We start from the raw sequence: 23,187 nt of genomic DNA, 5'->3' as shown, positions 1-23,187 counted from the left end.
CCCTCTGCTGGTCAAACAGGTGGCCGTGTATACCTAACAATCTGGACAAAGCCTCTCTTAGAGTTTAATAGGTATAGTTTTCGTAGATCGTTTTTGCCGTCCCGCAAGGCCCTCCGCAACCCGCTACGATACCCGGAACTCTAGAGTCAAGGCCATCGGCGCACAGGCGCAGTAGGAGCTTCTTCGTTGCGGAGGGCTTAGCGGAGAGAAAAACGCGGTCCACGAAAACTCCCTAATACCCATTAGCACATAAAATCTGTCAGCGGCGATGGGCGGTTATAGCAGATTTAGATTAAGCTTTGTAATCACCATTCCATTTGGTCAGTACGCGTTATTGATCTGCATATTTGGGCCTTTGGAATATACAGCGTGTCCTCCCACGTATTTAGTGTTTTTTGTTTTGGTCTTTTCAGCGCGAAAAAATTAACTACGCATCGTCGAACGGCTATTTTCAGCTCAAATGTAGCGATAGTGGTCTGAACAATATGCCTAAGTTTCAGAAAGAAACATTTCTCAAAGTTACAAGTCAAAAGTTATAATAGGTTTTTTTTTTAATCGCAATGGGTGCACTATCGCTCGTATTCGCCGGTCTTCGGTAACTGACGCCGTCACCTCCGTGCATTCGAGAGCTGCGTCAGCCGCCATCCTCCCATTGAGATTTTTGGATAAACACTAACGGTTAATTTTAACACTTTGGCTTTTGGTTCGAACTGCTAGCCCTACATTAGGGCGGAAAATGAGCGTTCGGCGATGCATAGTTCATTTTTTAGATAAAAATGACCACTGTAATTTTTTTGTTCACTTATCAGTCGCTTGGTTAATATTACAAAAGCCTATCTCGGCATTTTGTAAAAACATCTCGTTATATTTACATATTATGACACGATACGAAGAAAGATTTACGGACAGAAATTGGCTCGCAGGTGTTGTCTATAATATAGCACCCCAAGTTAGAGCTCTGCCAAAAGCTCAAACACACACGGACGAGCATATACTAAACCTTGCATGGTCATCGAGTACGTATTGCGCTTTATTGATTTAGTAAATAAGAGCATACGAAGAAAATAATCACGAAAGCTGTGGCGTTGCGTCTGTACTGTTGCTTGATTTGCCTATCAGCTCTGTCAGGCTGTACTTTGACTTCAACTATACCGCCAGTTATATATCGGTTTCTTTATCGGTTTCTCATCGTAGCTCGCTGAGATTTACTACAGAGGTGCGACTAGCTGATTGAAGTATGGGGTCAAAATATAAACTAATGAACCTGGTTCGGGTAATCTATGGCACCATTACGCAGACGAAGCCATACGGGGCAGTCTACTTGTATAGGCCGCCGACAGATGGCGCCATATGAGGCACGAGAAGATGCGGCGCCTTCAGCGACCATTTCTGTAGAAGAAATGGGGGCCTGAGGGATTTGAACACCTTTTTTCGTATTTAGCCTATTCTAAAAATATATCTCACATTGCAAATTATATATATCAGAGATATTCGTGGCGTGCAGAAGAAAGCGTAGTCAAAACTTTCGGGAGATCGCCTGGTAAGCACGGCGCCGGCGCGCCCCAGAGCCGTTTATTGGGAGAGTTTGGCCAATGGGTGGAGCAAAGGCTGCCACCAGCGCCGAATACTGCTCTCGCGGTTAGAGCGTAAACTAAAAGGGTGACACAGCGTCGACCAATCAGCAGGCCGCGACGTTACAATATTGCAAACGACATTTAAAGCATGAAATAGAAGCGTTCAATCTCGGCGTCTCGGTGACACTTTTCTGTGGGCTGGCTTGGTAGAACAGCGACTCAGCTGAGACTAGCTGAACGAGAACAGTGCAAAGGCTGGAGCGCGCGAGCGTCTCAAGACGTGGATTGATTCCCGCTCAGCTCGTCCGCTGGCTTCGGTAGTGCTTTCTTTCGCCCAGTCTCAGCTGAGACGCTGTTTCTAGCAAGTCGGCCCTGGGTTGGAGCCCACGTTCGTTCATTCTGCCGTTGTATAGGGACGTGACGAAAACCTCACATGCGCCAAGGTTTCAGTCACCGAGAGTTATACCTTTTCGCTCTAGCGACGCTAAAACGGCTTGAGTTAGTTGTGTCGCATATTTAGAGCTGACGACCACCGCTAGGGGCTATATCGAGGCCTGTGGTTGGCCTCGAGATGCTTGCCTATTCAAACCAATGTATGGCCAAACTCTCCCGATAAACGGCTCTGGCGCGCCCTTGACGCTTCCGACATGAGAGTTACATAATGCGGTCGGCGCAGGTAAGTTATACAACCTGGAGGGACATATCATAGGTGGATAATCGTAACGATAAGTTCGTTAATTAACAAAAAGAATACTACATTACTTTTAATTATTGGTAACAAAGATATGGTTTCATGTAGAAACTGTCTCAACGTCATGGAAAACCTCGAAATAAGTAAAATTTTTAAAGATTTGGGGTGTGTGGAAAGTGCGGCTGTGCGATAAGTTACGTCACTCGTGCAGCAGGCGACTGCCAGCATGCGAAAACACGCCCGCGTGGGTATTCCGTCTCTTATCTACGTTTTTTGCACCACCAGCATGGCGCCCGTTTTAGATAGACACATCTATAGTCTTTACACTCCCTTAGGCGTGCCAAAAAACCTTGCTGGCTTATCACGCGACAGACAGATCCAGCGTAATTATAGGGCATATGAGAATATGCATGCCAAAGACTTGTACTCTTAATATTAAATACAAACAAAATTTGTTTTGTTTTTTCCCTGCCGTTTTACGGATTGAAAGGGTTTTTAACAAGATATGATTATATATATATATATATATATATATATATATATATATATATATATATATATATATATACACGATAAAAAGGTTCAACGGGCCGGTTGGACGTAAAACGAAAGTTTTACGTCCACTTTCGTTACACACACACACACACACATATATATATATATATATATATATATATATATATATATATATATAAATGCTAAAGTAAGGTGCGCAGAGACAGCAGCTGTAGGATGATACAAATCAAACTCTAATTTGGTCGAGAAAAAAGTTGTCCTATTTTAGTCCGTCTACTCCAATCATTTCTTAGTCCCTTCTCGTCTTCTTACTCTCATATTTCTGTCGTCGTCCCCTTCCTTACTGCTCGCTACACTCGCACCCCTCCCATCTGGTAGAGTGTACGACTAGGACAGAGTCTAGGTACTCATGCGCGTCACGTAAATTATATCTGACTACGATGAGCAGTAAGAACGCTGTGTCTTCCTCGTCGTCGAAGCCTGGAGAGTTCCTCGAGGCGGTGTGTAACAGGGCCAAGCTGCGTACTTCTTTTGAAAGGCCCGAAGTACCTTGAAAGAACCTTTTATGACCGCTGTGGACATGTGAACTGTCTCCTGAGAAGTACCGGGTCACCTGGTTCAATCAGCGGAGCTGAACGGCTCGAATTGAAGCGCTATGCGATCTTCGACTACATGTGTAGAATAGTGAGCCGGGCTCGTTCCCCTGCCTCTCATAATCGCTCCGAGAGATTGTTGCTATACTCTAGGCCTAGGCAAGTCCACGCCGCGTCTATTCCTGACTCTTCTGGCAGCGTTGGAAGTCGTCCTTAAGCCACACCAAAAGGGGATTCATCCGGTGTTTCTTGACAGGACGTGTTCAATGCGAAGGCCGTCGTTCCGACGTACTGATTCCAGTCTTTAGGTAACGCGCGGAGCAAGAATATCCCCAGGGTCCGGTTGGTACTCTCTATGAGACCGTTTCGTCTGGGAATGGTATCATGACGGTGCGGCGTGTTGGATCCCGTACTCACGTAGAGCGCCCTCAAATAAGTCCGAGGACACAAGCACTTCTTATAAGTTGTGAATGCGACAGCATAAATGTCGTTCTTTCGCTCCCTAGTTTGACTGCGACTTAGTAGACCGTTTTAGTATAGCGTTGCTGGCTCTTACGTACGCAATACGCAATAGTATAGCGTACGCTAAAAACGACCCGCTCGGACCGATTTTAGTTGTGCGTTACGTTTCTGAGTGAACACCTCGCATAATATTGGTTAAATTTGCCAGAGTCGCAGAATTCCGCGTGCTTATAGCGCCACCATGCTCCTGAAAATGAATATGGCAAATGAAAACGTGTCCAATCATTTTATTCAAAGTCAAACCAAGCAGCAGCTGCCTCGTCCAGCGCTCTTTTCTGCGGGTACAGAGGCTACGAGTACGGGTGCGTAGCCAAATTCGATCACGGAGCCTCCGTCACTAGTCCCGTGGAAATGCCACCTTTCATCAATGCTATCGCGGAATGAAATCCATGACCTACTGAGGTCCAGTGCATAGTGAGAACTTCGGCGATTTCTCGAAGAGCCGTTCGTTCGTCGACGATGAACTGAGCGAATAGGGGGCATTCCCTGGACGCCATATTTGAGGGTGCTGTTGAGAGCGCATGCTCAGAACGAGCTCACATCAATAGGCTGCTAAGACCGGCTATCTTGACGGTGCGGAATGCAAGTTACAAAAGAACTGTGGAAGTTTGTCATCCGCTCGCGGTCAGCAGTTGCGCACACGGCTATGGCCGCCAGTGAATACTCCCTATAGGCCTAGCGTCAAGCAGATCGCAGCGTTGACGCACAATTCGAGCGGTGAGCACTTTCACTGTGCACTCTTTCAGCTGCACGGCGATCTGATTCGACCGCGGTATGTCCCGGAAAGAAGTGCCGCGCTGAACACCACGGTATTTCACCGTTCGCGTAACACAGAACGTAGAGAACACCACGACGCCCTTGCTGCGCCAGTCAAGGTAACCGCCATCTTGAAACTGGCGCTCTCGTTGGGCCCGAGATCTCTCGAGAGCTTCCCGCAAGGCCCGCTAGCCCGCAATGCAACATCCCCAGCGTTGCGTGCGTACGCAATACGCTAGTCCTCCTACTGCGTTCTGAGCATGCGCACTCACGACCCGCAATTTCCTTGCGTACGCAAAGCTATAGCGCACGGTCCACTAAAACTGTCTAGTGTCGTGGACGGCCACGTCTCGCAACTGCCGAGGTAGCGGCCGACGGCCGAGCGCGCGCTCTCGTGAAGAGGCCGACGGCCGAGCGCGCGCTCTCGTGAAGTGGCCGACGGCCGAGCGCGCGCTCTCGTAAAGTGGCTGCGCCGCGCTGAGCTCGGCCGTGCAACCTCCGGATTTTGCCCCAGTGGGTTGTGCGGCCAGGCCAGCACCGCCGCACCTCTTACCGGCGGCCGGGCCGCTGCGTGCTATGCGCCGCCATGGAGAGGGCTTCTCTGGTGGCATTTGTTTAAACTACGCCGCGCGAGAGCCAATGAGAGCTTCGTACCTCGATGGCGCGCGTCAGCCAATGGGAGCCTATCCATCAGATTTATGCTGCAGTCAACAAGCTTCACTTCATTGGGACAGGGGATGGTGCCGTTTGGCGCGGCATCAAAGCTGATGCCGTCGGTTCGCTCCATGGGACAGCTAATGCTTTCGCATTAAAGATCCTGATGTGAAGGAAACTCCTCTGCCTGAGATTACTAGGAGTGGAGGTCCATGTCGCAGCAAAGGTGGTGGTTCAAAAAGGAGATCAGGTGTGTTGATGAGGTGTCCGGAACAACCCCCACTTCTACCCATTTCGTAAGGCAGCCGGTCGCTACGATGATATACTTGTTACCGTTCGGTGATTGGGGAAATTGATCCCTCTTACCAGTTAAGATGCAGAGCGGGCTGAAGGTATTTGTTGAAGTTCTGTCTTCATTGGATTTCATGAAGTTTTTCAAGGTTTGTTCATGGTGCACAACGCGACGTACTTCCGGTCATCATCAGTCGTGGCCACCGTAGTCTTTCTGAAACCTTGACTAACGTCCTGTGCTGACCCAGATGACCTGCAGAAGGCGCTTCATGACACATCTCTAAAATCCCATGTTGTACCTTCTCAGGAGCAACCGGAAGTCAATGATTTGAAGGGCGGTATCGATGGCAAAGCAAGCCATCTATCATCTTATCGTGCGCTCGTAAGCAGTGCATGCGCCTCTCAGGAAGTGATGGTGACCCATTGATGTTTTCCGTGAGTAAGCAGGATAATTGAGATGTTTCAAGTTGATCTGATTGGGCAGGTTGCAGGTTCAGCAGTGCAAGAAGTAGAGAGGCGTGGGCGTCCTTCGCTGGATTTCTCGATAGAAAATCAAGGTCTTGATGCTGCGTTCCGCTTCTATGGATTAAGGGGGAGGTGTATTCCTGCGGTTTCATGGGCCATCGTCTAGTTTTGGTATGAGGTCGCTTCTGAATCGAATCCAATAGAGAGCCGAATTGTCCGTTACCACAGTGACAGACTTTCCGTACATGTACGGACGGAACTTCTCAAGTGCCCGATCAAAAACGAGGCATTCAGGTTCCGAGAAGTGACATCGACTTTCAGGTTAACAAGGCTTACGGCTGGCATAAGTGACGGGACGTTCCACCCCAGATTGATCCTTCTGAAGAAGAACAGCGCCGAGTCCTTCACCACTTGCATCCGTTTGGATGAATGTTGGAGCTGTTTCCGAAAAATGGGCAAGGCTAGGTGGTTCGAGAGGCGCCCCTTTACGTCAACGAAAGACCCGATTTTTCTCGCACTACACCGTCACTTAGTGTGCTTTCTTAAAAGGGCGTTCGTTGGACCAGGTCTTTCAGAAAAGTCTCGTATAAATTGACGCAAGTATGAAGCAATACCAAAAAAGAGTTTCAGTTGTTTTGCAGTGGTAGGCCTTGGAATGTTGGCGATTCTGCCAAAATCTCTGGGTCCGGCCTAATTCCTCTGCTGTTCAGGAAGTGGTGTAATTTCGTGGCAGCCGAAGAAACATTTTGTGGAACTTCCGCGTAACTGAGATTTAGGCAGGCTAGTGAGCACAAGCCATAATCGAAGTTGGTGTTCCTTAAAAGGATGCTGAACCGAAATCTGGATTTCAAAAAGCACGGCGACAAAAGTGTGCGACGGGATACTACAAACATCAAAGCATTACTCATATAGCGATATATCGAACGGATGACCGTATTTTTCTGAAAAAGGAGGCGCATTTGACTTATATGTTCACGTCTTGTTTCTACGAGAAGGAGAGGGAACAGCCTCGCGTCTTCTCCGTCTAGCCGCCGTAGAGGGGGCGAAACGAGGAGAGGAGGAAACGAGACACCCTGAAGTCACGCGCTTCGTCGGCCTCGTTCAATCTCGACCTTTTCTTTCCCTAAAATACGGCCTCCGATTCGGGATATCACCTTACGAGTTGTGTTGTAGGAATTGTAGAGTCCCGGCCAAACAGCTCCTGCATTGTTTCTTGAAATCCAAATTTCTGTTCACCATCCCTTTAAAGCTCTCAGTCTAAACGATTACATCGTCCAGGTAAAATAAAGGCATGGTCCTCTTTAAGTGGCCAAAAAAGCTATCTATAAGGCGTTAAAAAGTAGCCGCTGCATTGCATAATCCGAACGGTAATCAGTTGAATTGAAATAAGGTATCGGGTCTAATAAATGCAACTTTTTCGGAATCCTTCGGGTTCAGCTTCACTTGCCAGTATCCCGTCATTAAGTCCAAGGTCGTGAAGTAGCTTCAACCATAGAAGCCGTCAAGAGCATCGTCTAGACTTGGCAGCGGGTAAACGTCAAGCTTAGTGAATCTATTCAGTTTGCGATAATCTTTGCGAAGCCTAGTGGAATCATCCTTCCTCTTAACCATGGCAACTGGTGACGACCAAAGGCTCCGTGAGTGTTTGATAATACATCTTTGCATCATATCATCTACTTGACACGCACCAGAGGTGTGCATCCAAGTTCGTCGGATGTAGTTGCAATAGTAAGACTTGCATCGCCTTTTTTTTGTTTCTCCGTCAGATTTTGTCAAAATTAAACGCGTCATGGTGGGTTAACGACGTTGAATTCCTTGTAGTTTGATGTCGGTGATGCAAGTAATGTGCGAATGACCGCAAGCGTGGAATGGGGCATAACGTGTGTTACTGTACCAAACCTCTCTCCGGATTTGAGAGAAAGGTCATTGTCTTCAAGGCTCAAAAAGGGAACCATTGCAATACCTTCCTTGCACGACACAAGACTAGGTGCTATTGTTAGCTGTCTGCCAGGAATCGATTCAAGAGAGGCTTCGATTATGACGTCCCCAGTTTATTTAGTGCCTTGGATTACCGCCGGTATTCACACCGCTGACAATTTCGCCACGGCAACATCAGCAATCAAGGTAACATATGCGCTCTCGGGTTGACAACATTTTGACGAGGTAAGCAAGGAGTGGATGAACACCCGGCTGACTTCAGCAGTCGCCCGTACGGAGCCCGCAGCTGTCTTTCCCATTTTTTCCAGCCATGAGCATACCACGGTGAATAACATAAGGAAGTGTCAAAACAAAGAAGTTCATTTTTTACGTACTTCGATTTGGTTGTTGCATTTCAAGGGTGTCGTCACTGACGACATATGGCGCGGCTTTGGTAGGGATATTACCGGCGAAAGAGCGCAACCATGTTCATCCCGGCGAAACAAGAAAGACAAGCTGACAGCAGAGCACCAATCACAACCTAGAATCAGAGGCCAGTATAGGTTACGGACGACGATAAATGGAAGACCAACAATCGTTCCCATGTTTCGCACTGTCAGATTAGTTCGTACCTCTTGTAAAATGACTGACCTGTCGGCAGCAAACAGACAGAAGATGTCATGATAGACCTTGAGAGCCGCATGAGATTTTAGCAAGTTGGTGTCGATGACACTCTCTCCTTCACCCGTATCCACGATGGCAGTGATGCTTTGTCCTACTCCTTGAAGGTGATCGCAGAGTTGTGGTGCCATCGAACATATCGACAATGTCGACAAAAGGGGGACTCGATGAACAACGCGTGATCCTGCCCCTACGGCCCTGTTTAGTGGTTTCCCTACTGGCGATGTGTGGTAAGAGGACATGCCCTGGCAAGGTGTTTCACATGGTTACATCTGAAGCACCTGCGTTGGGTTCTTCCGGATGATGAAATCTTTGGACCAGGGGGAACTATGCCTCGAGCGTCGGAAAGATGTGCAGATTTGATTGCCCGGTTAGTGGAGGCCACGTCAAGTGCATGGGCCAACACACATAGAATCGTGGATGGACGTGGAAGTCTTATAGAATGCTGTATTTCGGCCTTGCTAATCTCATCAATGAACGCAGACGTTAACAATTGGTGTAATACTGTCTCCGGGCACCCAACGAAAGCTTTCTTTGCGAACCGCTCGACAACATAGGTTAGCTCCTGGAGCGTGCTTGATCCTTGGCGACGATGCTTCAGTGCCGTCAGATGATATTGCCTGAGATTCGCGTCCCCAAAGCGCGCCTCGAGTGTTGGAATCAGCAGCTGATATGATGACCGGCTCGTTTCCAATAGGCTTTCAAGAAGGTTTTCAGCCACACCCCGCAACTAGGCCACCAGTGCGCTAGCGTTTGCAATGCCATCCCAGTCGTTATGCGCTGCCACGGTTTTAAACTGCACCGGGAACGCGCGCCGCGCTCCGAGTTCATTGAAAGTGGGTGGCACTAGCCGCTGTATTTAAGACGCTGCCGGAGCAAGCGGCCTCCTGTCCCCAACTGAAGCTTGGGCGGGTCGGACGTTACATTCGTTGTTGCTCAACCCTTCTCTAGGCGTCTCTAGGGAAGCATGCAGCTCCAGGCATCGCACTCTGGAATTCATTGATAGAAGAGTGTGATCCACTCGTTGACTAACGGTGGTGCCTTGCTGCTCCATTACGGTTTCCGCTTGAGCAAAACGGCTGACCAGGCGACCATCGAAGGATTCCAAATCAGCTGCATTGCTTTCAATTAGTCGATGGTTCAACCCCTCTGCGATCTTTCTAAATGCATAAGCCTTTGCATCCCCACTTGCCTTTGTGGCAGCCGCTTGCGATCCTGTACCCACAAGCTCTGATCCCAACGCTTCCATCAAATGTAGCGGTAAACACAGGTCGTGATAGTTATTTTATTCCGAGCATTTATTCGTACCTACTCGTCTTTTTCCTCCCTTATTTCTGTCACGCCGCTTTCTTTCTTACTGCCCGTTACTATATATATATATAATATATATAATCCAAAAACAAGGCCAATAATCTTGCCAGGGTCTACGGCGGGCAGCGACGCAGATGAATGGGGTCCAGTAGCGGGGTGTGTTTGGCGTTCGTATGGCTAGATGACGCTACCTCCTTATAGCGACGGCTCGCGTCCATGAGGTTTATTAAAACGAACATAATGTTTTTTAAATGTACCCTCGGTTAAAAAATAAATGCGGACAATAAAAGCAAAACTTAAAGCAAAATAACGTGTCTGCATAACGATGGCGCTTTTGCTGCAAACGGATTTCATCTGCGTGTCGTCTGTTTTCTTTCGCTGGTCAGCTGCACCTTCGGACGCTGCTCCCGACGCAATTTATGAATACAAACGCCAAACACACCCCGCTACTGGACTTGGTCGTCTGCGTCGCCGCCCGCCGTAGACCCTGGCAAGTTTCTTGGCCCTATTTTTTACAGAAAGAGAGCTACGTTTTGTAATTTTACGAGAAAGGACCGACATGTGAAATACACCTTTGACGAAAAGCTTAGATTGCTACGTCCAGGCGTCGATTTTTACGATCCATTTTAGATCTAGCCTGGTGACTTGGACCACCCTATATATTTATACGGCAGAAAACGCACTTGAAACGGTTGTTGGAGTTTTTAAAACATATTATTCGTAAAGTTCGTTAACGTTTCAGTCTCAGGCCGAGACGTCGACGAACATTACGAATAATATGTTTTAAAAACTCCAACAACCGTGTCAACTGCGTTTTCTGTCATATATTTTTCCTCGTCCTGCGCTACGTTTCTCTCCCTCTCCCTCTCTCCCTCTCTCTCTATCTCTCTCTCTGTATATATGTATATATATACTTTTGTTCAATGTCTTAAAAGCCTTTGAACAACATTGCATAAGTGTTTGTAAAGAAAATACTTGAATGCAATGCAGGAAAACCTTCCCAAAAAGTATCGGGTGCTGATCCCAACGCTTCCATCAAATGTAGCGGTAAACACAGGTTGTGATAGTTTCGTCCTTCTATTCAGAGCATTCCTCCGTTCCTCCTCGTCTTTTTCCTCCCTTATTTCTGTCACGTCGCTTTCTTTCTGACTGTGCGTTAATATATATATATATATATATATATATATATATATATATATATATATATATATATATATATATATATATATATATATACACAACTGAGAAGAAAACACCCTTAGTGAAAGCAGCAACAACGGACGATTTAATCTTCGACGTTTCGGCCGGAGTCCGGCTTTCCTGACGAAGGCGGGCTCCGGCCGAAACGTCGAAGATTAAATCGTCCGTTGTTGCTGTTTCCACTAAGGGTTTTCTTCTCAGTTATATACCCACGCCTTCGGCCTCCCGCCACCATATCCGTTGTATATATATATCAGGGTGCCGAACCGGAACCGAACCGAACCGAAAACCGGAACCGAACCGGTATTTTTTCCGGAACTGAACCCGAACCCGAACCATTATATTTTTATCGCGATGAACCCGAACCGGAACTGAACCGGAAAAAAATAACGGTTACCGGCTCATGTCAAAACGGTTCGGCCACGCGCTGTTGACAATGAATGTGCTATCAATGCCATTTGTTTTTTAAGTGCCGTCAACTGACACACACCTCGCTTACATATTTTTCTTCTCCACTCAGTCTTAGAAATATAAAAGCTGCATCCATGAATCTTGGCAAACGCTGCATCCATGAATCTTGACATAGGAACCAGTATTGCGCTGGTCGCGGCTTGCACGGAAGAAAAAGAATTGGAAAACTGTGCAAAAAAAAAAATCGCGTCACGGGATTTTATTTTTCTACAATCTCGTAAATCCTAAATGCTGCTGTGTGCTCATTTCATAACACGTTTCTCGAACGCGCGAGTTCTTGAAGCTTGCTTCCATCGGAATGAGAAAAGCAAAGGCTGTGGAGTTTGATAAAAATGCATCCGGTTTCGTATAGGCACTTAGAAGCTAAAATATTTGTGAGACAGCGAACTCTTCTATTTTAATATTTATCCTATTACGTCCTTCTGGCGTTGCGTTCGGTAAGTGTTTTTCATATTCCGTATCTTGTTCAATGAAAACTTCTTTAAGGGTCTAGTTTGAGTGACCGAAGGCTAGTTTAAATAAAGAAAGCTGTATTTTCTCCCCACTGTTCCTTCAATTGCTTACACGCCGAGGTGGCGGGATAGTTAGCGAGTTCTACTTGTAAGTGGGTTTGTAGGGAGGTCGCGGATTTTACAGCTACTGCGTCGGACCCAATTAGATGAAGTCCGAATGCGTAAACGTCGGTGAGGTAACCTTTGAGTGCACATAAAGAAACCATTCCTGGTAGAAATCCCTGAGTCTTACACTACGATGTTTCCCGTTTCGAATGTGCTGATTTCAGATGTTTTATTTGTAATTTATTTTGATGTTACAATTTGTCATTTATAATTTCCGAACCGGTTCGCGAACCGGTTCAGCGCCCCGAACCGGTTCGTGGATCGAATTAATCGAACTGGAACTGAACCGGAACAAAATAAATTTACCTGAACCTGAACCGTAACCGAACCCGTATTTTTTTCGGTTCGACACACTGATATATATATATATATATACGTACATACATTTTGAGCGGGACCGCTCTTCATCACCTCATGAAGAGCGGTCCATGTTCGAAACGTCCTAATAAACGTCGTATCGGTAACTCCGTCAGTATGCATCTTCGACTTATTAACTTTTCCCGGTCCATTGCTCTATATTTACCTTACTTTACCTATATATATATATATATATATATACATATATATATATCCCTTAGCGATAACGAAGCCCTTTGAAATATACCACAATCTAATTTGAGTGTATTTGAAGACAGTTCATAATTGTAAGTACACAAAAAATGGACCGAAAATATACGCTTTTTTTTTTGTACCTAGTACTAAAATATATTTCTGAAAATCTTTTTAAAATACCACTTTTTAAACTACATTTGAAGTCCCCTTCATGCGTCCTGAAATATGTAAGCACTAAATCAGTAGGCCCAAAATACCTTTCACATAAAGTTTTTTTTTTAATATTTGTTTATTTCATGCAAAATATACTCCAACCCTAATAAAAATGCAGCGATTAAAAAGTTGTGCAAAATATTTTTAACAATCACGAAAATCGTAAATACTGCTGTGTTTTACTCTAAGTATCTTTCGACTGCGATACTTTGGTAGTTTGACTTAAACTATTAAAGTATTGTAAAGCTCGCTTATCAGAAGTTCACTTCAAGCAGATGTGGAGTACACTGAAGTGCCTAAATACAACATTTGATTAGTTTGTCAATTGAGTTGTTCAGAATCGCACTGATAAATCAGCCCAGTTTATGTGATTGTTTCCTTTTTTTCTATCAAGAACACGTGATGAGTTTCTTGCACACCAATCACAAACGGGGTTCGGGCCCCTACAACCGCAACACTTGATGATGCTGGAAAGCTTCAGCAAGTACTGTGAGCAGATATGTTTGGCGTGGTTGTGTTAGCAGAATGTTTGTTCACTGAATGTGTATACTCACTATTAAACGTAATGTGAGTAGTGACTTCAATATAGTGACGTTAATTACCACATTAAATAGTCAACTAGTAAAGAAAAGCAAAATAACTATTTCAAAGTGAAAAAACGCCTTGACTCGCTTCGTCCTGAGTGGTGCTATGCAGAGAAGCAACATTTCTTCTAGGAGCCGTTTTTGTGGATATTGTTTTAGCGACGGCGCCGTATTATTATTCGTTGCATTATTCGTACCAATGGTTTTGAGTAAGAAATATCGTCCACGATCTTCCAAACACTGCTTCAGATTTGACAGACTCCCGAGGAGAAGATCGAATACTTGGAACCTTAATACGTGTAGAGGTGGTCATTCGCCAAATGATTACTTTCAATATGTAGTCTATATAAGGCTCTAGGTGTTCAGTGCGCCATGGTGTCTGTGTTGGTGTTCATCTATAACCTGTAGGTGTAGGATGTATTTCGCAGAGCCTTCAAGTACCGCAGGGACACCGTTTGCTACAAGATCGAAAATTAAAGAAAAGAAAATTTAAAAAATTGTGTAGCCTGTTTTTAATACACAAATGGCGTCTTGAGGGGGAAGGAATTATAGTTTTGTTATATCTAAAATCTTTTCTGATTGATATTTATTGTATATTTAGAATACCTTACGAGCGCATTTCGAATGTGGACAAAATAATACAGAATGAATAGAAAAGGAATGTTCATATTTAATATATTTCAACTTCGTTTCAAGTGCGGCATTCACGGCCGAAAACGCACTTGAGGCGGTTGTTGAAGTTTTAAAACATATTATTCGTTAAGTTCGCCGACGTTTCGGGCTGAGACCGAAACGTCGACGAACTTTACGAATAATATGTTTTAAAAACTCCAACAACCGTCTCAAGTGCGTTCTCTGCCGTATATACTTTTCGTCATCCTGCGCTACGTTTCTCTCTTTCTCTCTCTCTCTATCTCTCTGTATATATATATATATATATATATATATATACTGTAAACGACTAAATTTTTGCGGGGACCTAAAAATACGTCCGGCGAACAATTCGGGCAATATGGGAACGCTACGGAAGCTACACTCGATTCGCGAAGATTAGAACCCGCGAATGATTTCAAATGTTCTGCTTTGGCCCAATTCGCGAAAATTTGAGCCCGCGAAAACTAAGGCGTTCACGGTATATGTATATATATATATATATATATATATATATATATATATGTATATATACTTTTGTTCGATTCCTTAAAAGCCTTTGAACAACATTGCATAAGAGTTTGTAAAGAAAATACTTGAATGCAATACAGAAAAACCACCATAAAAAGTACATAAAGCCATGAAAGAACGCGACTTACAATTTTTGTTTTAAATCCGCGTGATTTTATGCACGCTTATAATCCTGCATTCCTCTGCGACGAATATCCGTTCTGGGGATAATAAAATCTTACTCTGTAAAGACAAGGAATGAAACTACTCACATTTTCCGTGACCTTTAGCATAGTGGCATTGCAAGTTCCATTTATTGGCACTGTTGTTTTGAAATCATTGCCTGTAAAAAATATTAACCATAGAAGTTAACAAGATTCAAACAAGGTGGAAATTTATCTCAGCGTTGTAGCTAAATATTGCGAGATGTTGCGAATGAGTTCTGCGTTTTGGACTTTTTTTTTTTTAGTTTCATGGACGTTTCGAAAATGCAATTCGTTCGTAAGAACTTTCTTTTCATTAAATTATTGATTGTGTTAAACAGACAACTTGGGCCAGTCACTTATATCATGCATTTTTATTAAAACGTTCATCTCGCGGCGTCCTGCTTCCTTTTCAGAATAAAATCTTTTTTGTGGACGAAACAAATCCCGAAAAAAAAAAATTGATGGAGCTTTTTGGCACTTCGACGCTTAATTAAACGATGTTCTCTCTCATTTGGGCCGTGTTTGTAACATCATTGTCTCCTAGTTCGTTTTTTTTTTTTTTTGTTTTTTTTTTTCTATTTCCGGAATTTTTTTTTTTGCTTGAAAAAAAGATTATTGAGGTTTCTGTAGTTCAAAATCGTAATACGTGAACATTTCATTTAATAAAATTTCAAATAAGCAGCATGCAGACAGCGTCAACACCCACCGAAGCCTGGTCTTCTATACAGAGGTGTCTGATGAAATATGCAGCAAAGCATTGTTTGGTGAGGTCGGGGTTAGTTCGAGGACGTGCAGCTGCGGGGCGCAAGCGGCGCTTGGTGGAGCTAGAAAGCCTGTATTACAGAGTTTCCAACAGGTCGATCGGAGTCACGCGGTCGTTCTTCCTCGCCACGGGAGAACGCAGCGCTTGCGCCCTTGAGACCCACCTCCGCCGAAGGCGTCCGTCATTAAATTGCAAACGCTTCTCATGGTTTGAGATAGATCAATCTGGGCTCAGTAGGTGGAGCAGACGCAAACATAGATTAAGGTTATAAAATGTATAATTAGCTTTGTACTGCGCCTATCTCTCCCTGATCTTGTAACTCGCCAAAGATTTTTAGTCCGGGAGCACAGACGCGTTGCGGTAACGATCACTTGTGCGTGCTGTCTGCGACAATGTCAGCTATGGCAGTTCTCAATAACTACTTGGAAAACGCTTTGGTATAAAGTTCCACTGGAACGAGAGATAGGTCCCATTATGTTACTCCTTCACGAATGGAAAAATAATAAGGCTCGGGTGAAGCACGGTCAAAGCGTAAAGCTAGCGTGATGGTTGCATCTTATATTATCTGGAGGATGGTGGGTGCACTGTATTTCCTTAATAATTGAGCGAAAGATAAACAGAGTCTCAGAAAATTTGCTGACGGAAGTGTCTTCGCTCAATGCAGGCTGCGGTACTGAGGCTCGTCCATCGCTTCCCTGTCAAGTAACTACACCCATCCCCAGCTGCACTTTTGTTTTTTTATACACTGTAAAAAAAAAATAATTTTGCACTTGTCGCAGTCAAAATTCACTCGGGAGAAATCTTTATTCGTGCAAAAAATATCATAGATTCTTTCTCATGAAAGTTGCATCATAACCGACATACCGGGCTTCTCTTTTGTAACTTCGAGCTGAAGATCTCGAGAACACCTTCTCCAGGTCATACCCGTCCGCCATATAGAAGGTATAGTTAGCGAACACAAGTTTGTGAGACAAAGCAGGAATTCTTCATCAGTTGTATGTAGTCATCGGTGCAATTACACATAAAAAAATCTAAAGTTCACCAGTACACAAACAGCGTTCTCGACAGCTTCCGGCAGTGGTTTCTGTCAGAACTCGCCTTTTGTTCAGATCACCTCAACCTACTTTTTAAGGTGTATAACAAACATACAACTTCACTTGACGAGTACAGAAGCTTTCCTCAGCATCAGGTTGTTGCTCAAAAATTAACAAAAGCTGTAAAATTTATTTTTTAAGAAATAAATAGGGAGATGTTTCGTGCAAAGGTCAATTTTGTACGAAAATTTACCATCAAAGTTTGATCTGGTTTAATTGAAAGTGAATCATATGTTCATAATTTATTTTCCCATCAAGCTCTATGTACGTACTGTATAAATCGCGGCCATAAGAAATAACACATGCATTGTGCACGCCTTGAAAACATTAAAATTCCGAACGTACAAACCCGAAATAGGGCATGCGAACGTACTACGTCAGAAGTTATATGTCTATTTTCTTCAGCTCAATTCTGAGGCAGTGAAATATTACAAAATAAGGAAAGATTGGAATCTGCGTGTTTCTTTTTTTTTTATTTCTTTCACCGGCCTGACTTTCGTCTGCGCACTGCTTTATGAGCCTGCTCCGGGGTGGCTTGCTGTAGGCAAAAACGCTAAAAGCGCAAAGCAGAGGTTGGTGATGAGCAAGATAATCGCGATAACTAATACGTTTGACAGCATATATGGACAATGATCACCTAGGAGCAAGATCACAAACCAATCTGCAGACGAACAACATTCTATGGGGCATAGAGAATGCACTATCGTCGGTTCTGCCCTATTTTTAATATTTTACCGCCTCTGACTTGAGCTCTTAAGAAAATTAGCAAAAAAACTTGTTGTAAAACTACATTTATGTTCCCAATTTCTGTATGTGCGTTTAGAATTTGAATTTTTCAAAGCGTGCCAAACGTGCTAGTCCTGCACATCTGTACACCTGGACATCAATGAAGCATTTGCTGTGGGCGTATTCATACGTTTCATATATTGTGATACTACCCACGAATCTGTACAGATGACCATTACACTTCTCCAAAATGCACGCGTTGTATTCAGGCCTTTCGCTAATCTAGAGTGCTATCTGGGATTAATTGCATACGTGGTGTGAGAGCGTTACAACAATTATTCATTATCTAGGGTGCATCCCTACTGAAAAAAACCATTTGGTGCCTATATGAAAATAAACGGGTTCATACCGGTTACAGTTTAACCATACCGGTCACCAGTTTGTCAAAGGGGTCGTCCGTATGGCTCAAAGGGGTCACCGGTATGAGCCATAACGGTCACCTATTTGGACAAACAGGTCACTCCTTTGGCAAACGGGTCGCTCGTCTGGGCAGATGGGTCGCTCGTTTGGGCAAATGGGTGACTCGTTTGGGCAAAGTTGTCGCACGTTTGCCCAAACCGGTGACCATGTTGCAAACTGCACCGGTTTAATCAAACGGCTCTCCGGAGCCCGTTTGATACTGAACGTACAGATCGGCGGCGTGGGCACGCCTAGCCAATGTTTCCGGAAGGCTGGGAGCGCCGGTTCATCGATTTCAGATCTTCCGCGTAATGCAAGTAATTATATTTATATTTCAATTGCGCTGATGTTCGCTTATACTGCAACTAAAACTAACAACTTTTTTTTTGTTGTTTTACGTAAACGCGCGACGTTGGTAAGCCGATATTTTTGAAAGAACTTTAAAACTTTGTTCATCTTTGTTGCCTCAATTTACTTATTCAGCTCGAATCTCTCTCGCAGACGACGCGACCGCGTGAAAGAATGTACGTCTAGGCTCCGTTTCACTCTAATTCAAGACGCAGCGAAGGTAGCACGCGTACACGCGGCTGCAAGAACATCGAGCATTGCGAGAGCACGCCCGCCGTTGCAGCAGTCAAACTACGAGCTCGCGCTGAGTACTTTCTTCGCTCGGGCGCAAGCCGAGCTTCTGGCCGCCCCGCCGCCATTTCCAAGGTTCAAGCGTGCAAAAATGCGCGCGCGTGCTTTTTTTTTTTTTTTTTTTTTTGATTTGAGGTTACAAAAACAAATCTTTCTGGAATGCCTGGGGAGAGGGAGAGGGGCTGTCCCTGTGGTCGTCGCCCCCACCCTCCTCTCTTGTCACCCGTCACGTGGCCCGCACCCGCGCGCGAGCTACACGCTGATAAGCACCGAGATCCGGATGGGTGCGCCTAGCAGCCGCTTTTTTCTTTGTCTGCTTGTTGTCAGTTCCAGCTCGAACTTAGCGCGTCCACCTGCTTTGATCTGTCGCCTAACCCTGCGGTCTTATTAGGATGTCTCTCGACAACGTATTGGATGTGCACCAAAGCTATCAGTGTTCGAAAAGTCCTACGATCTATATCGGCAACAAGCGATACTTCGAAGAAGTCAGGAATTCTTGCGGTTTGGTTGGGTTCGGCAACTGACACTTGTGTGCCACATCGTGTTGAAACTTCCAAGAAGCCGTTCCCTCTCATTTGTGTTTGTGTGGTTGTCCTGCTTTGACCGTGTCGACGACTATCACGGATTACATCTTTCAAGTCCGCTATTGTTATGGTAAGTGCACTGCAACCTACTTCTTGGCAACGATTGACCGTTCTTCTACTCGTACTCTTCCAGATTATTTATATAATTATGCAGCCGCTATTCTCGCGGTAGCCGGGCGAATAATTTCCCGAAAGTCTACCTTCATAGTCTAGAATTACCTCGGCTCTTGTTTGGTTTGCTATCTTCTCAGTTGTATAAAAGCTTAGAGTGCCTCTCACATTTCACAGATCGCTTGCACATTTGTACTTGTCTACAGAAGACGTAATAAATTTTGAGGAGAATTGAAAACAGTCTTTTGTGTCTGTTTTCCTGTCCATTGGCAAGCACCTTCGTGAGCACATTTGTTCTACGTGTTTCCTCCATGTTATAAAGAGGTTGATGAGTTTCGGAACGTCTTAAATAAGTTTAAGATAACCAACCTACCAGACGATCCCCGTTTAGGGCTAGCGCACAATTTCCCTATTCGAATGGCACGTTCGAACGTGTGGTCACGTGCAAGGTCGAATGGGCACCTGTATCAAACGGGCACCCGTATCAAACGGGCACCTGTGTCAAATGTGTACCGTTTGGAGCGGGTACCGTTTCAAACGGCTACCTGTATCCCATAATCACGTTTGATCCAAACGGGTCGACAAGTTTGCACCCGTTTGATTTACCAGTTTGCCACCCCTTTTGAATTTCAAATGGTTTTTTTCAGTAGGGATATCAGGAAAGCCTGTGTTGATTCATTAAAGGTAGTTGAATAATCGGTGTACACTGACATGTATTTTTATATTCTTAGTCCTGGGATATATATCTTAAATGTCTTGCGAGAAAAGATGAGCCAACTTTTTTTTTTAGAGCGCAGCTCTTAGGCGCCCGTTTCCGGCTTGAGCGGCGTCGCCGTCGGCGTAACCGAGGTCACGTGACCCCAAGGACAAGTGACCCCCCAAGGTCACGTGACCCCCCAGGTAACGTGGCCCCCCTCCCCGAGGTCACGTGACCCCCCTCCCCCCGAGGTCAGGTGACCCCCCCGGAGCATATTAAAGAATGAGGGGAGGAGGAGGGGTCTACACTCCCCTCAGTACCCTTCCCTCCTCCTCCTCAAGAGCTGCGCTCCAATTCGGCGTTACATGGAGTTGTAAACGGCTTTCACTTTTTTTGGTATCACTTAAACATTCATTTTACGACAATAACCGTTTTCATGAAGTTTCGCAGCGGACGTTTACACGTATTTATTTTACGTACGTTGCGGTCCGTCATATATCCTGGGAAATTTTCTGGCATATATGCATATCAACTTATGTTATCAAAGAAGCTGGATCGCCCCTAGCGGCACGTCACCGGCGCTCCGCATGCGCTTTGGGGTGTTGGCAAGAAGAGCGCCGTCCCCTGACACCGAACGTTTAAAATGCGATGTTGTTGGAGTGAGTCCCCATGTTCTTTCTCGCGTTAAAATTGTTGATTCTACATCTTCTTAGCTATGTCTGACTACATTAGTGGCCTGAGAAATATTAGACAGTCTTAGTAGATTGTACGACGCAGAGAGCGGGTCCGGCAGGTGCGTGATCCACGCTTTTAAGTGACGGCGTGCACGAGCTCCCGCTATCAGAGCGTAGCTCTCGAATACGGTCGACTAAAAGCCACTATTAACAAGGTTTGTTACAACGTAAAACTTTGCGTGAATTTTAGTAAGTTCTAGTAGATCGCGTTTTCAGGACACGCTTTTTGTAGCGGGAGATCGCGCTGCCCCTTCAATGCATGCTCTGCAGCGCGCGCGAGTAGCGGTAGCGGGCCTTGGAAAACGATCTACTAAACTCTCTAATAATCTCACGTGTGGCGATTTATTCCGCGAAGACGCCGTAGATGGACGTTAAAGCTTGATCCACATGATAAAACTCTGCTCGCTATTTTCAATCGCAACGTCGCTCAAGCTGAAAAAAAAGGCGTAGAAAGTTGCTGCGGTGCTTGACCTCAATACTTGAAATCGCGAGCAGAATCGGACCGTGTGAATCAGACATAAGAAGTCGACGATGGCCACCGATAACGATGATCAACATCCCCATTATCTACCATTTACAGCAAGCCTACTTACACCAAACACCCTTCATATTAAAAAATATTTTAAGGCCTGCACTCACTTTTTCGCTATAAGCAGTTAAGCACGTCATTGTGTGACCTACGGGCCGTTGTCGTTTGAATGGGCACGGCGACAATTTGAACAAGCAGACGAGTTTGTACGAGCAGACGACAGCTTGAAATATCAGACCGCCGTGTGAGTGTAAAGGCGCATTGGACCAGAAAAGTCCGGACTAGTTGTAGGGTTTTTCACGTTATGTTTGAACAGAACGAAATAACCTGATGACCACATGTCTCCGTGAATTCAACAGAAGTTGCTTTCCGCACAAGCAATTTTTGCCCAACGGCGTCTAGGTTTTCCTTTTCATGGCATCTTTCTATGTTTTCGGGCGAACCGGGCAGGCAGAAAAGAACAGGTGAAAACTGCTTTTGATACATTTTCTGGCTTTTTTAGTACGGCCCCAGTAGTGGAGTTTTGAGGAGAAGGCAGGTTTCAGTCTGTTGTTCCCGAAAACAACGCAGGAATGCGCCTGAAATGCCACCACCGCGGCCTGAACTAGGAGAGTTGAGTTGATATATAGCAGTAATTTAATGGTATGTGCCGTTACGGCGTCACGCGAGCTTTTAGTTTCACATGAACACCGTCCCCTATATTTAGCAGGACGTAAGTAGGCTAAAGTTAAACACGACAGTATGACTATATACAGCATTTTGCAGCATCTCAGCTGTCTGCAGAGTACATTCGCAGTACATGGCAAGAAACCGGGAGTTTTTACACGTACATGGCAAGAAACCGGGAGAATCCAGTAACGGAAACAAGGATAATAGGTTGCGAATCTGTCCGGTCCAAATAGTTTGGTGGTGCCTTTATAAAAAAAAAAATATCACTCATTTATGCCAAAAAATAAAAATTTTCGCTATGATAATATGTCAAAATAAAATAAGCACTTTTATATGTATAGGACAAACATTATTACATATTTTTATTCAGGTAACATTGAGAGTGTAGTTAATTAACTACAGAAAAATGAAACACATTCAATGTTGCATTGGAATATTTTCATATTTTAGCCACCCTATAAACAAGGCGAAATTAAGAAGATTTTGAAGGCTCATGGAAAACCGGTATGAAATATGCAAGTGCTTATCGGCTAGTGACATGTGAAATAAAATTATTCAATTCAAATTAATACCCTATTTAACCACATCTAAGCAACGTAAAATGTTCCCAACGTTATTTATTTATTTTTCCTCGAATATATCATTGTGTTAAGACAACGTCAGTGATTGAGATCGTTGAATTCCACGACAGCTGTGTGTTTGTTCGTTGATAGGTAATTGAAAATGGGGTGATTTTCAGAGATAATTACTTGCTGACTTTCCTGGAAAATGCTTTATACCTCTTTTCTCTTAAAAATTGCAATGTTTATCTCAAGTCCCTTGCATCTGGTGCTTCCAAGTGACATCATCTTCATATTCGTATATGGGTACGGGCGCTCGGAGGGGACATGGCAATTCGGTGATTAGCGTTAAGTAATGTGGGATCGATAAGACAACATTGTGATACGCCTCTAATGGTGCATGTCGTTATCAGTGCTCGCGGGTGCTAGAGATCTTAGGTAGCTATTTCTTTTTTAATCAAAAAGTAGAACTTGTTTTTCTACCATAAGAGAGATGAGTCTCTCGAGAATATGAGCGTGTCTAACGGCATCGAAATAGCGACGGACATTGAGGAAAACAGTAAGGTTGATTCTCACAACCCATATCATTAATATTGTGCAAATACATTCCGTTCGGCATTTTATTGGACGATAGTTTTCTATTTCTT

General features: G+C 44.6%; 1 protein-coding gene across 1 annotated transcript in view; it reads right to left on the bottom strand.

Moving 5' to 3' along the window:
- LOC115314350 overlaps positions 1-23,187 on the bottom strand; it is an 89,215-nt gene that overhangs the window by 57,015 nt on the left and 9,013 nt on the right. Inside the window, exon 2 of the mRNA XM_029973397.3 lies at positions 15,042-15,112. Within this exon, the coding sequence (XP_029829257.2) occupies positions 15,042-15,112 (71 nt within the window). The remainder of the gene's footprint in view (positions 1-15,041; positions 15,113-23,187) is intronic.

Source organism: Ixodes scapularis, unplaced genomic scaffold (genome assembly GCF_016920785.2).
Source record: "Ixodes scapularis isolate PalLabHiFi unplaced genomic scaffold, ASM1692078v2 PGA_scaffold1__304_contigs__length_218370807, whole genome shotgun sequence".
Lineage (NCBI taxonomy): Eukaryota > Metazoa > Arthropoda > Arachnida > Ixodida > Ixodidae > Ixodes > Ixodes scapularis.
The sequence above is the reverse complement of the archived record's forward strand: the minus strand, read 5'-3'. Positions and strand labels throughout refer to the sequence as shown.